The sequence below is a fragment of the Macaca thibetana genome, chromosome 11 (assembly GCF_024542745.1).
Source record: "Macaca thibetana thibetana isolate TM-01 chromosome 11, ASM2454274v1, whole genome shotgun sequence".
NCBI classification, from domain to species: Eukaryota; Metazoa; Chordata; class Mammalia; order Primates; family Cercopithecidae; genus Macaca; species Macaca thibetana.
In genome coordinates this window covers 61,842,201-61,856,573 of record NC_065588.1, presented here as the reverse complement: position 1 = coordinate 61,856,573, position 14,373 = coordinate 61,842,201, and the positions used below count along the sequence as shown (strand labels likewise).

Below are 14,373 nucleotides of genomic sequence, written 5' to 3'. Positions count from 1 at the left end.
TACTAATTGCTCTATACAGGATGCAGGTGTCTTTAACCAAGTCTTTGGACTACTAGAAACAGTTATCACTCTAGAAGACTAACAGGTCCGGCTTTGTTGACAAACCGTTAGAACTATTACCAGGTGTTTAGTGCTGTCTTTGTCTTGAGCAGTTCAAAACCTAGCAGATGCAGGAAAGTGTTAATAGCTCTCTTCCCACGCTTGGCTGGCATGCCAGCTTGGGAGGCAAAAGACTCTTAGCCTTTGCATTCATGTTAATTCAATTCAATAATTTTCAATTCATTTAAAATGAATCAAGACACGACTTTGCTTTAGGTGTTTGGAAACTACTTCATACCCAGTCTATCCACTAAATCTAGGTCTAGCCAACTTCCTATTGGGCTTTTCCACATGGCTACCTCACAGTGTATCTCACCTAAAACTCAACATGTCCAAAGTTTGCTTCCACACACACTGCTTGTTCTGTATTCCTTATCTCAGAAAGTAGAACACTGTCACTGCAGACAACCAAGCCTGAAAAATGAGCATCTCCTTCTCCTTCAACCCCTTATCAATCCATGCATCCATTCACTTAGTAAACATTTCCTGAGGAGGTATTATTCTAGCCCCTGGGATGCAGCAGTGCACAAAACAGTTGGAATTCCCTACACTCACGGAGCTTAATTCTAGTTGGAGGCAGACAATAAACACAGGAAATAATGTAAGAAATTGATAAAATTGGTGGAGAAAATAAAGTAGTATAGTAAGAAGGATGGGGAGTATTGACTTAAAAAATGTAAAAATAACTAGTCAGGTGGGTTTAAGAGAAAAATAGAAAATGATAAGGAACAAAATTACGGGAATATCTAGAGGAGAAGCATTACTGAGAGGGGATGTGGTGGGGCCAAAGACCCCAAGGCAGGACCAACTGTGGAGTGGTTGAGGAACAGTCAGGAGAGCAGATGGCTGGAGTTGTGAGCAAAAAGTGAGGCGGGAGAGGAACTGGAGACTGGATCACGCAGGACCTCGCAGGCCACCGTAGGACTTAGGCATTTACTTCAAGTGAAGGAGGAAGTCATTGATGAGGCTTCGGTAGAGGAACAGAACAGGATCTGATATACATTTTAAATAAATCATTCTGTGGTAGTTAATGATAATCCATTGGATTAAAATTGAGTGAACATTGAGTCCACTGTGAGAGGCAGGAGAAGAAGGAGGAGGAGAAGGAGGGCAGCAGGAAAGGGTAGAAGAGAAGAAAGGGAAAAATAAAGAAGGCGATTTTTTACTAAAATGCCTGTTACAAAATAGGAGTGAGTCACGATTTTGCAACTTCTAGTACAATAAATAATCTAGAAAAGGTTATTAGTAGATACCAAAACCATTGGGTAAAAGATCATGGATATTTGAAAGGTGCCAAAGTATCACCCTATGAATTTCTTATTACTAATTACTAATTTCTTACTAATTACTAAAGCCCAAACTCTGTAGCTTGGCACACAGGTTCTTTAAGATCTAGCTCCTGACTGCTCTTTCAAATCTTATCCCTTATACTCTCCCTACAAATTCCCATAATCTGAGCTTCAGTCACACTGGGCTATCTAAATAAGTACCACTATCTCTGTAAGTGGAACACAAGGTAGACATCCTATAAGTATTTGTTGAGGAACATTTATCTTCCCAATGGAGAACTCTGATGAGTTGATTCATTAGCCAAGTGATCAAACAGCATCACAAGCATTAGAACAACCTGACATTATGTGCCTCTTGATCTGATGCAACATGAATTATACAACATAATCTATGAGGAAACTGACAAATTTAGAAAGTGTGGGATATTCTATATGAAAAAGTCCATGTCATTTAAAAAGGAGAAAGATTATTCTAGATTAAGAAAGACTAAAAATATATAACAATCAAATGTGATCAAATTGCATTTGATTGGATCTTGGATCAGAAAAATAAGCTGCAAAAGACATTTTATATGTACTGTTCTTTCAAGTTTTCTGTATGCTCGAAAAGCTTCAAATAAAAGGTTGGTGGGGGTGTTGCATCATTGTGGCTGCTATGTAGAGAATAGACTGCAAGGGCCAGGGAGCAGCAGGTAGACAGGTTAGGAGCCTATTATAATAATCCAGGAGTAAGATGGTGGTGGCTTTGATTTGAGTGGTAGTGGTGGAGGTGGGAAGAAGGAATCTGATTCTTTGTAAATTTTAAAGTTAAAGCCAAGGACATGTGCTGATGGACTGAATGTGAAACATATATATATAAATGTATGCATATATATGTATATGTATACATATATACACACATATACACATATAAATATATATATAGGAGTCATCATTACATCAAAGTTTCAGATGTAAGCAACTGAAAGTGGAATTGCTACTAACAGAAATGGAGAAGACTGCGGGTAAGCCAAATTTCAGGGAAGGTCTCCCATTTAGATTGGGGTATATTATGTTGAATAGCTCTGCTAAACATCCAAATACAGGTGTTGTATAGACTGTTGAATATTCAAGTCTAGAGTTCAGAGATGTCTGGGCTGGACATATAAATTTGAGTGTCATCTCGAAATTGGTTGTGATTGCAAGGAAGTGTGTGTTTCCAGAGAAAAGAGGAGAACCAAGGATTGTACCTTTGGGGTGGTGATGGGGGTTGGGCTCCAACATTAAGAGTCTGATTGCTAGGACTCTAAACCACAGTCCAGGATTTCATTGCCAGGTCCTATTAGTTCTAGCTCTATGCCCACTGATCTTGCTTTCATTCCAGCTCTACCCCATCTGCCTCTTGGATGATGATGACAGGCTCTTAACTGGTATGCCATTCACATCTTACTTTGCCCTCATCTAATTTCTTCTTAACTCTGGTGCAAAAGGTCTCATTTCACCCCTCTGTGGAAACCATTCAGGGCTCCTCCTGGATCTCAGGATAAAGCCCAAACTCTGTAGCTTGACATGCAGGTTCTTTAAGATCTAGCTCTTGACTGCTCTTTCCAATCTTATCCCTTATACTCTCCCTACAAATTCCCATAATCTGAGCTTCAGTCACCCTGGACTATCTAAATAAGTACCACTATCTCCATAAGTGGAACACAAGGTAGACATCCTGTAAGTATTTGTTGAATAAATAAATAAATATTCACTTTCAGGAATGCCGAAATTGAGGTCAGTGGCATGTCTTTAATCTGGAAAAAAAAAAACAAAAACCCCAAATGTTTATTGTATCCCTACTTAGACCAAAAAAGGGGCACTGTAGGTCTCTAAAAAAAGAGTTGCAAACTAGTCTAGACCAGTTTAATTATAATTCTGCAAAAAGCTGGGAAGAGGTGACTTCAGAAATGTACATTTCAAAGCACTGGTTACATGTTTCCGGTGTTTCTCACTCCATATTAAAACTCTGAGCAGCTGGGTGCCACATTACTGAATTTTAAAAGCTACACTTCGGTGATCCATAGCAAAAGAGCCTATGAGTCAGGTGATGATCCATTCATCAGTCATAGGAAACATGAGGCACTGAAAATTTAATACAAAACCCCAAACCCACAAAAACTAGCCACAGTTTCCTAACACAGGGGATGTGACTCATATCTCAGCAGGGGTGCACATACCTTATTATAGTCACAAAAGAAAATGTTTTTCAAACAAAATTTTCCCCCCAACATCATTTGCACAGGGCAGTAATTTGGTGAAAATCTTTTGAAACTTACAAAGTAATTTATTTCTTTGTGGTTGGCCCATATTGCTATGCTTGGTTCTTACCACAATGACTCTTAATTTAGGGAACAAAATGATGGCAATTAATCCTTTAACTATATTCAGCTGAATCCAGAGTCAAATTGAGAAGGGATGGAAAGAAAAAGCCCTTGGTTGACCTAACCTCTGGACCTCCCAGAAAGTGCTCCACACTCTAGGGATGCCCCCACCAACACCCAGAGAGAAGAGGTCCTGAACCGGCCATCCCAGTCTCAAGTGGATTCCTATTAATGCACTGCTTTTCTTGATGATAGATAGGGAGAAGGTGAAAAGGAAGGGGTGTACTAATAAAGATACATCACAAAATACATGTTTAGTACTGTATGTACTATATATAGGAGAGAACTTTTTCTTAAATACATCTTTAAAGTTACAGTGCAGATTTGATGATTTTGTTCATAAAGGACAAGAGGAATGAATGAGTGAGTAGCATGGAGACCTCACTTATATGTCCACTAGGTTATTCAGCAATAATTAATTACATGTCTATTATGTGCCAGAGATTTCATAGCAAATGGATTAGAACATGAGCCATGCCCTAGAGAAATCTTGTATCTAGTCTACTTGAGATGGCCGTATAATCAAGAAATTATAGTGATTTGATATTCATACAGGAACCTTACAAAAACATAGAGGGTAAAAGTATCTAACTCCGCCCAAAGGTTAGGAGGGTCCAATCTGTAGGCAATTTTTGTAAGTTGAGTCTTGCAGCATAAATCCTGAGTTCTCTTAGAATATAAAACAGAGAAAGGAATTTGAGGCAGAGAGAACAATATATACAAAAGTTGGGAGATAACATGGCATAAATTGAATTCCACATACCAGATTCAGGGGTTTCAGAAAATATCTGATACTAACTTCTTTTGACTGGACATTCTTTGAAGATGTTTTGAGGCTGAGGTTATGAAAGCAAACCTTCAAATGGGAACAGTAACAAAATTAATGCATTTTTGTAAAAACAAGTTTTCTGAAGCAATTTTTCTTAAATCTTGATTGGTTTCTTGAACAGTTTAACAATTTCCAGTTTTTCCTTTTAAAATTTTATTTAAATTTTCATTGGGATCAATTCCTTCTTCTCTGGGTAAATATTTATGAAATTTGATTCGTCAATCAGTTTTCTGATCCTAATGATTTACAGACTCCAGTTTTTGCTAGTATGAGTGTGTGTGAGGGGAAAGTGGAAACAATTACTTCAACAAATTCAATATCCCAGGGACAAATTTTATAACTGTAAGTCTTATGGAGTATCACTTTAGCTGTTGTTGATTTTAATTTGTGGTATTTCTTTTAATAATATTCATTAAAATAGAATAAAAGATAGATATCCATTTTATAATCAACCAGCAAGACTGAGAGAAGTTCTCTTGAACAGTCTGGAATTGCACTGCTATGTTTATCTTCTCATTTTTTGATAAACCTGTGTTCACTAACTGTCTTTGCTATTGCAAGAGCAAATGATAAATGTTGGACACAAAATGTCCTGCTCATCCATGACAAGTCACATTCCTGCTTCTACCTATCAGATTAACCCCACAGACCAACTACAAAACACCAGTGTGCTTTTTGGGGATGCTAGGATCTCCCAGAACATAGTCACTCAATTAAACAGCGTATACTGCTAGCAAAGAATTCTTTAAGACTGTATCAGTGACAATTTAGTCTTGAACCAGGCATTTCATTCTTCCTTGGTTCTCAGGATTCCATCCGTAAGCTCCAGGTGCCATTTGAATGAGTACCTTTCTGTGTTGAATGTACCTGTGTCAAGTTCAATTCTTCCTTATGATCTGCTCTGTTCAGGTTGTTTTCATTGATTTATTTCTTAGGCTTCAACGTTTCCAGCTGTACTACTTTTCTATAGAATTTATGCTCCTCAGAAGTTATACAGAATTTATGATTTTTAAAAATGGTTTTTATAGTCACCTCTTTTGTGTTGTGTTGCGACTGGCTGAGCCAGTAACTTGGCTGCGTACAATTCATCTTTTATCTGCGAGGCTCTGTAGTGCAACAACAAGAATATTTGCAGTTCATGTGCATATGACTTTGAGTGGAGGAAGGTGTAGCATGCAATTACCATTTATAGCATTAGCAGTTATACTCTACAAGTGATTGCAGCGTACAATGAAATAGCATTTTGATAATAGCTCAATTTCCATTGATTGTTGCAGATTCAATGAGTATCTAACTCCAGTGAAACAAGAAATACTTCTATCTAAAAACCAAGGCCATCCTAGTATGTTAGTATATAAAGATAACAATGATTAACTAAATGCATCTTCAGAAAGTACAGTTAGGTACCATTGTGAAAAGGGCACTGGATTGGGAGTCAGGGCAGGTGTGTTTGAGCCTGCACAACTACAACTACCTACAGGCTCCATGACATTGACTAAATGACTCTCTGCAATTTTTTTCTTCTTTTTCCTCCTCTCTCTCTCTTTTTTTTTTTTTGGGGGGGCGAGCAGGGGTCTCACTCTATGGCCCAGGCTGGAGTGTAGTTGTACTATCACAGCTCACTGCAGGCTTACCCTCCCCAGGCTCAAGTGATCCTCCCACCTCAGCCTCCTGAGTAGCTGGGGCCACAGTCATGTGCCACCACGCCCAGCTAATTTTTGTATTTTTTGTAGAAATAGGGCTTTGCCATGTTGCCTAGGCTAGTCTTGAACTCCTGAACTCAAGTGATCCACCTGCCTCGGCCTCCCAAAGCACTAGGATTACAGGTGTGAGCCACCACGCCTGGCCAGGTTTTCTCATTTCTAAAATAAAGGTTTGAACAGACTGATCTCTGAGGCCTCTATCAGTTCTAGAATAGTTGTTTCTTGAATAGATCTAGACCAATCTCTTCTGTTACATGTAAGTAAGGAGAAGCTCAGAGACTTAAAACTTGCCCAAGTTCTTCAATAGATAGTACCAAAACCCTGTTTCTGATTTCTTGACTACCAGTCAGGCACGATCTTTTATGTATGCCTCCCCTTGAAGGTGTTTATTAGAACATCTGCAATTCACACAAAGCTGTAAATTATTTTAGAGATTGTATTATTCAGGGTTCTTTGGTCTTAAGGCACAGAAATCCAACTGAAACTAACTCAAGTCAAAAGAGAATTTATTGGTAGACATGCTGGGAGGTCCTAGGATTAATTTGGCTTCACAGATGGTTGGTTCTGGGAGTTCAAACAACACTTGCAGGTCTCCCTTTCTCTCTCTCTCTCTCTCTCTCTTATTTTTTATTTATTTACTTATTTTTTTGAGACAGAGTCTTGCTCTTTTGCCTACACTGGAATGCAGTGGCACAGTCATGACTCACTGCAGCCTCAACCTCCTGGGCTCAAGAGAGCCTCCCACCTCAGCCTCCCAAGTAGCTAGGACTATAGGCATATGCCACTACGTCTGGTTAATTTTTGTGTTTTTTTGTAGAGATGAGGTTTTGCCATGTTGCCCAGGCTGGTCTCGAACTCTTGGGCTCAAGTTGTCTGCCTGCCACAGCTTCCTAAAGTGCTGGGATTATAGGTGTGAGCCACCATGCCTGGCCTCCTTTTTTTTCTGGGTGTCTGTTTCACTTTTAGTCAAGATCTCTCAACATAGTGGGTAAGATGGTTGTTCTCGATTTCAGGTTTACATTGCTCTCACAGATGATGATCTTAGAGGAATCACCTTCCTTATAAGGGACATGTGTTGGTTGCTAAACAAACTTTGGGAAGAAGACTCATACCTCTTCTAATTCATATGATGGGGAACTGGGGTGCAATTTTATCCTCTCACCTGGGGAGGTTGGAATGAATTCTCACATTGGCCAAACTATTCCATTCCCCTTCCCACAACTACCGATTTAGAGAAGGGCCATTTCAGAGGCCTTCAAAAGGAAGGTAGGGATTCAAAATTAAAAGGTCTATAACGTTAACAAAAATTATAATATTAAAAAACTTATATGGCCTATCAGTAGCTTTATAAGGGGGCCAGTAGTAATAAAAATACCAATTTACCCCCCTCTAGATAAACAACATAAATCAATTCACTAAAAGAAACGTACGAGATAGGGCTTTGACACCTATGTTTGATAATTTTGAAAGTTATTGAACAATTTCCCATTGGATTGATTTTTTTTCTATACCTTGTAGCTCAAGTCAAGCTAATGACCTTAATTATTTTGAATAGTTCCTGCTGTGACTTAAAAGCAGAGGCTCTCAAACTTGAGCCTACCTCAGAAGGTACCAAACTTGAGCCTACCTGGAGGGCTTGTTAAAGTATATACAGCCTGTTGAACTCTTCTCTCAAAGTTTCTGATTCAGTAAGTCTGGGGTGGGGCTTGAGACTGCATTCTAACAAGTTCCCAAAGACCTTGCTGATGGTCTAGGGACCACACTTGGAGAATCACTGTGGTGGAGCATTCATGGTGATTCTTATATGCACATCATTAAAATTATTACAGAACAGGAATCTTGTAAATACAAGGCATCATATTCATCATTACAATGAAAGAACACTCATATTTCTTATTTATTTTAGGCAAAGAATAAAAGTTAAAAAGTAAATTAGGTGTCATCTTGGAACTGGAGTTTTGAGAGAGGCTTTCCATTTGAACCTATCAAATGGGCAGTTTGGAAGTGGCCTGCCACTTTCTTGCACTGTAGTCACCTTGTGTCTCCTCAAGAGGCACATTCTAGTCTTTCTTCTTCGGGAGTTAGTTGATTCTTCAACTTTTAGTTCAGGTGGAAGCTTGCTGTGATGCTTTTATAATTTAGATTGAAATTCCAACCTTCCAAACACTTTGTGATTAAAGGACCTAGATGTTTTGGGTAATATAGCCAAGTCCTCTGGTGATTATTCGACTTTTGCTAAGTCCAAATGGCCTTATTCTTTAATGAACTTGGTTCAAGCTGTATATAAAGCCCTTTTTGCCCTCCAGTGGTTGTGCCCACTACAGCTCTGGCAACTGTACCTTTCTCCCTGACCCCCACTCCTGTTCTTATCATTTTACTCCTGTACCCCCAAATCTCTGTTTTTGGTTACTATCTCCAAAGTTGACAAAGATGCTGAATTTCCCTAAGCATTAGTGTTTATGCAATTTAGGAGTGAAAATGAATTTTCAATCAAATCCTTACTTCCTCATTCAAAACCCCACATTGGCTCCCTAATGCCAACCATATCAAATCTATCCTATTGTGCCTGAGTTTAAAAGCAATAATTTATGTTGGTATGACATCTAGCATGCTGTGGATTTTTATAAGCTCCTTTTCCTATAGACACCAGGACCTATATTATCAAATACCTGGGTGGCCAGCCTGGCTTAGCATCCCTCTTGAGCTAAAAGTTGAATAATTTGAGAGATTAATGGGAGGTCTCTAGCACAAAACCAAAGCTGGCAACCATTTCCTCAAAAAGTCTTGATTATTTTATATCCACAAGGAACTGGCCACATTCTATAATCTCTTTGCTTGAGTGACAGTGTTCCACTCCAATCTAACAGGGGTGCATCTCTTAACTGGTAATAAATGAGTGGGAGTTACACAAAGACAAGTGGTACTCTAGTACATCCGATCTTGTGATTGTCAACATCTACGGTTATTCAGTTGAATATTGAATTCAACCTATGTTGAATCACTTCAGGAAATCCAGAGAGTCCTCATTACACATGGTGAGTGTGTTTCCTCAAGGAGGTGCAGTACTTGGCATCTCTTAGAAGACTGTGACTCACCGCTTCGTCTGGCTGCTATACAAGTACGTATTGTTTTATTGAAAAAGAGGGTAAAAAGTCACATAAAACATTGCATACTACAAACGGTCAGGGAATAATTTGACTTGCCTCGGTGCAATTTAATTTACACATTGGACTTCTAGAAAAAAAACTGTTCCATAAATACAGCTTAGTCTGGGCACATGAACCTTGAATGGCTTTGATTATTTTTGTTGTTGTTGTTGAATTCTCCTTGCCATTTTTTGGATTATAATATTTTTGTCAGATAGACTAAAGCTACTTTCAGGCAGGGAGAAAATTAAATAATATGAAAATAAGATAAAAGGGGCTTGTAGTAAGCAAAGTAGATGAGTAAGGTAAATAACATAGGTTTTTCTCAAATTTTGAAAACATTACCCTTTATTCTCAACCCTGCTGAATACAAATTCCTTCTTTGCACAGCTGAAGTTTTTTAATTACCCTTCTGATTAGTAGCCATATTTAAGGTTTGACATGTTGTCTCCAGAAAGGAAATATAATGAACTTGTTTTACAAGCTCAGGTCACACCCAGGGGATATTGCTTTAAATAGAAGAAACATGCTGGTTTTGCAAATTACGCTTGTTCTATATGATGTCAACATCCCTGGAATTTTACAAATATGAGAATGTTTAGATAAATACTTTATATACAGAGATTCTAATTTGAGCACTTCTTTTCTTTTCTCTCTCTCTCTCTCTTTTTTTTTTTTTTTTTGAGACAGGGCCTCACTCTGTTGCCCAGGCTGGAGTGTAGTGGTACCTTTACAGCTCACTGCAGCCTTGACTTCCTGGGCTCAAGCCATGTTCCCGCCTCAGCCTCCCAAGTATCTGGGACGACAAGCAAGCACCACCATGCTGAGATAATTATTAAATTTTTTGTAGAGATGAAGTCTCACTATATTGCCCAGGTTGGTCTTGAACTTATGGGCTCAAACAATCCTCCCACCTCGGCTTCTCAAAGTGCTGGGATTGCAGGCGTGAGCCACCGCGTCCAGCTGAGCGTTTTTTTACTGAAGGAAAAAACTAGATGACAACTAGAATATTATCTGGATATTTCCAAACATGACATGAGTTAATCCTGAAATATCCAGCTAAGTGATGCTGGAGTGTCTTCTGAGAGGCTACCTGAATTATTTGGAACAAGTGAATAACGGATATGGCTATACATAGACTCAGTCTGCATTTGTTTCTGTACAGAACCAAAATTAAGGAAAGGGGACAGTCACAAAACACGTTCTAGAGCTTCTCTTGCTTCCCCCATAGCTTCTCTATGCTTCTCTGAGGCAAAGAAAACCTCGTTGTCAAACAGGGTTCCACTACTGGGCTGAGTTATAGGTACAAATTTCAGTCCTTTATTTCTCATACATTGCAAACTTTGTTTTCTGTATTTTTGTTTTTACTTTTTAAAACTTTCTATATATCAGTGAATTGCATCCTCCAGCTCCTTTTCTGATTTAAAGGTTGACTGGAGTTGTGCCCTGGTCTCCTGTAGTGCTGTTTTCTGAGATACCCTTTGGGTTGGAGATTATCCCAGCTCGCCTTGTCCCATCAACTGTCCTCCTGTACCATGCTGAGAGTAGTGCCATCTTTGGTGAGCACCAGGCCTTGGACCCAGCTCCCCTGGAGCATCTCATGGTCATTTTCCCTCAACTTCTGCTGTATCCTTCAGATGGGAAGGAGAGAGCAGAAACCCACCCTTCTCCCCTTGAGTCGAAAAATGACTTCCAGGCTGGCCAATAGCATAGGCTGCTCCATGACGGGATTGTAATGGCTTCCGCGAGCATGCGTGTTCCTTAAAGGAAAACGGGAAAAGGCGCCTTAGAGGTGTTCTAAACGCAGAGCACCTCTGTAAGATCAAGCTTCATGCCCAATTAAACGCTGACCGCAGTTGGTTAGCTCACTATTCTGTGCGGCTGCTGAAGAGATGAGCCTGGCCAGGTTAAAGCTCACATGACCTGAGTGTGGCCCAGATGAACCAGGTATGCAACCACAGGTAAAACCTAAGTACAGAGAGTGAGGCTAGTGGACTGAATTAAGAAGTGGATACCTGGGAGGCCGCAGCGGTAAAAATGGCGGCCGAAAAGGCGGGAGGTAAGAAGCCTGAAAAGTCGCAGCAAGCTGGAGCTGCCGGAGGACCTGAGGAAGAAGCAGAAAAACCTGTGAAAGCTAAGACTGTTTCTTCCAGTAATGGAGGGGAAAGTTCCAGTCGCAGCGCTGAGAAGCGATCAGCTGAAGAAGCTGCCGACCTCCCAACAAAGCCTACAAAGATCCCCAACTTTGGATTTGCCATAGGTAGTCAGACGACAAAGAAAGCGTCAGCCATATCCATCAAACTTGGATCAAGTAAGCCTAAAGAAACTGTTCCAACTCGTGCTCCAAAAACTTTCAGTAGCAGCAGTTTTTAATGAAGATTAAGATGGATACACATCAGCTGGACCAAACTCCTTCAATAAAGGAAAGCATGGGTTTTCTGATAACCAGAAACTATGGGAGCGAAATATAAAATCTCATCTTGGAAATGTCCATGACCAGGACAATTAAATGATGTTTTGAAATTGGGGTGTGGGATGGGTGGAAAGTTAAAAGGAACAGTTTCTTTTTTTTTTTTAAAGAATAGTATAAGACTATCTTTGGAGCCGCTTTTTTTTTTTTTTTTTTTTTTTTTTCCTTTTTCTTTTTTTTAAAAGATCGAGTGGTACACTAATAAATGAGAGTTTGAAATTAGAGGTAATTTATGTTTTATCTACAGATTTCAAGACATTTGCTAGTTTGTAGTTTCATATGATTAGTTTTCAAAGGTTACAGATAATAAATAAATCAGAAATGTTATCTTTTTGAGAACTGCATTTTTTTTTTTACACAACTATTAGCACATTAAGAGGGAAGCACAAAAAGTTATTGTTTGTTTAAAACTGCAAGCACTTAACTCTCTTAACTCCCTTATTACCTAAACTTGCCTGGCTGCCAGGAACAGCCTTATAGAGAGAGGGAGTATTGTATTGGGAGGAAAATGCTACTGAACTATTGACTGAAAGTAAATTTAGATAAAATTAAAATATAGCTTTTTTTCCTTATGGGCGTTTGTTTTGTTTCAAGTCATCGTAAATTAGGTATTACATTGCTATCAGTGGATACAGACGCTTAGCTCTTAAAAGAATTTTTTAAAAATGTAAACTGTTGAATATTTGAAATAGCCCACTTTACCTTAATGAGTCTTGTCTGTCTTTGTTAGTCTTCAAAGAAAAACCATTTGCTACAAAAGTAAATCAGTATTTTCAATGTGCTGCTCTTGTTTTTGTTTATTAGCTAGTTCCTGTAAGCATTTCCACCAGAACTTGACACAAATCATAAGGAAGCGGTTTCTTTTAAAATACAAACCACCACCAAAAATTTAAATGTACATATTGCTTAAGTATTTGGCTGTTTTCATTTTTTAAAAGGTATAAGCACCAAAAAAATTAACATTGTATGAAGATGGAAAACAAGAAGATGCACTTTCTGTAACTTTGTTTAAGGATTTAAATTACTAACTTGTGAAATCCAATTTGAATTGAACTTAACTACTGGCTTTCTTACTAGTAAAATTATATGGTTTATTTGAAATGTATACATATTGACCAATGGCCTTTCAAAAAAGCACATTTCAGGTACTGAAATAGAAGGAAAGGAAATGCATCTTCGAACATTTTTTGGAATCTCACCACATATACCTTGTTAGATTTGTGTATTGTAGGATGTTTGGTTTTGGATTTTTGTATTGTATATGAACTTTTAAAAAAACGTAACAGTTAAACACATCTTTAAAAGCATAGTCACAGACAAAAGAAACATACAGTATAAAATTTCCTTGAAAACTCCTACAATATTATGTTTGGAGGCAGCTTCAGACTGTTTTATTGGTGGTAACCGCTTGCTGAGCTCTTGTAATCGGTAATAACTCTAGAGAAGCAGCCTGTGTATATTCCTAACACTTTGTTCACTAGCATTGAAGTTTATAATAGGCCCAAGTGAAGCAATGGAAATGTATATAGAATTCTTAGTTCTTACATGATTTAATTATATCAAGATATATGAATTTAACTTACTTTAATGAGGCAAACTATCCATTTTTCTCCATTTTGTTGTTAAAGCAACATAGCTCTCCTACATATTCTTTTCTTGACCCAAATGAAATATTAACCTAAGGTCAAGCAGGGAGAGAGAAATGACTAAGATGAATGTCTTTGCTAAAATACCAATAAATTTGTCAAACTCAAACAAAAAAAAAAAAAAGGAAAAAAGGGTGGATTCACATGGCAGGATCCAGGATCCAATCAGTTTGAGCTCTGGCATCACCCCATGGCAGGATTCAGTCAGATCATGCTTCTGGCATCACCTCATTGAAAGATCCAATCAGATCATGCCTCATTACCCTACACTTATAAAACCTGACCCAGTCCATTGCTCAGAGAGATACTGCTTTGGGAACTATCTCCTGTGTTCTCCATACTTGTTACAAGTAATAAAATTGTCTTGCAAAGAAAAAGAAAAACTGTCTTCCTAGCCTAGCTAAAATCTTTCTCTCTTCAAACTCTGTCCTCTTGCATGTGCTTAGGCTTTTAGGAATAAAACTCAGGAAGTCCTGTCTCAGACAAGGAAGCCCAGAGTCTTCTATCTGCTTGAATGCAGGAAGAGAAAACAGAAAATGTCTCAAAATGTTATGTCACAAATGTTGTTTTGCTTTTGGACTCTAGTTCCTGGGTCTGGACCATGATAAATCTGATTTCCACAACATGACATAGATACAAAGGGGTTATGGGAGTTTGAAATCCTGCTTACTATAATGTTGATTAAGAAACATGAGTCTCATCTCCACACACCTGTTAGAATGACTGTTATAAAAAAGATGAATGATAATAAGTATTAGCAAGAGGTAGAGAAGGGGAACTCTTGCA

At 38.5% G+C, this 14,373-nt stretch overlaps 1 protein-coding gene across 2 annotated transcripts; it reads left to right on the top strand.

Annotated features, from left to right (window-relative positions):
- The first annotated feature begins 11,508 nt into the window (after positions 1-11,508).
- On the top strand, positions 11,509-12,019 carry LOC126930999 (PEST proteolytic signal-containing nuclear protein-like). 2 transcript variants are annotated; one of them, XM_050748619.1, is made up of 2 exons: positions 11,509-11,786; positions 11,856-12,019. In XM_050748619.1, the coding sequence occupies exons 1-2, from the start codon at positions 11,509-11,511 to the stop codon at positions 11,890-11,892; spliced, it is 315 nt and encodes a 104-aa protein (XP_050604576.1). In that variant the 3' UTR covers positions 11,893-12,019. The 2 variants fall into 2 exon arrangements, with proteins under 2 accessions (XP_050604576.1, XP_050604575.1); XM_050748618.1 differs by having other exon boundaries at positions 11,509-11,894.
- The last annotated feature ends 2,354 nt before the right edge of the window (positions 12,020-14,373 follow it).

Coding starts and splice junctions, on each gene's coding strand:
- LOC126930999 (XM_050748618.1), top strand. CDS start 11,509: ATGGCGGCCGAAAAGGCGGGAGGTAAGAAGCCTGAAAAGTCGCAGCAA.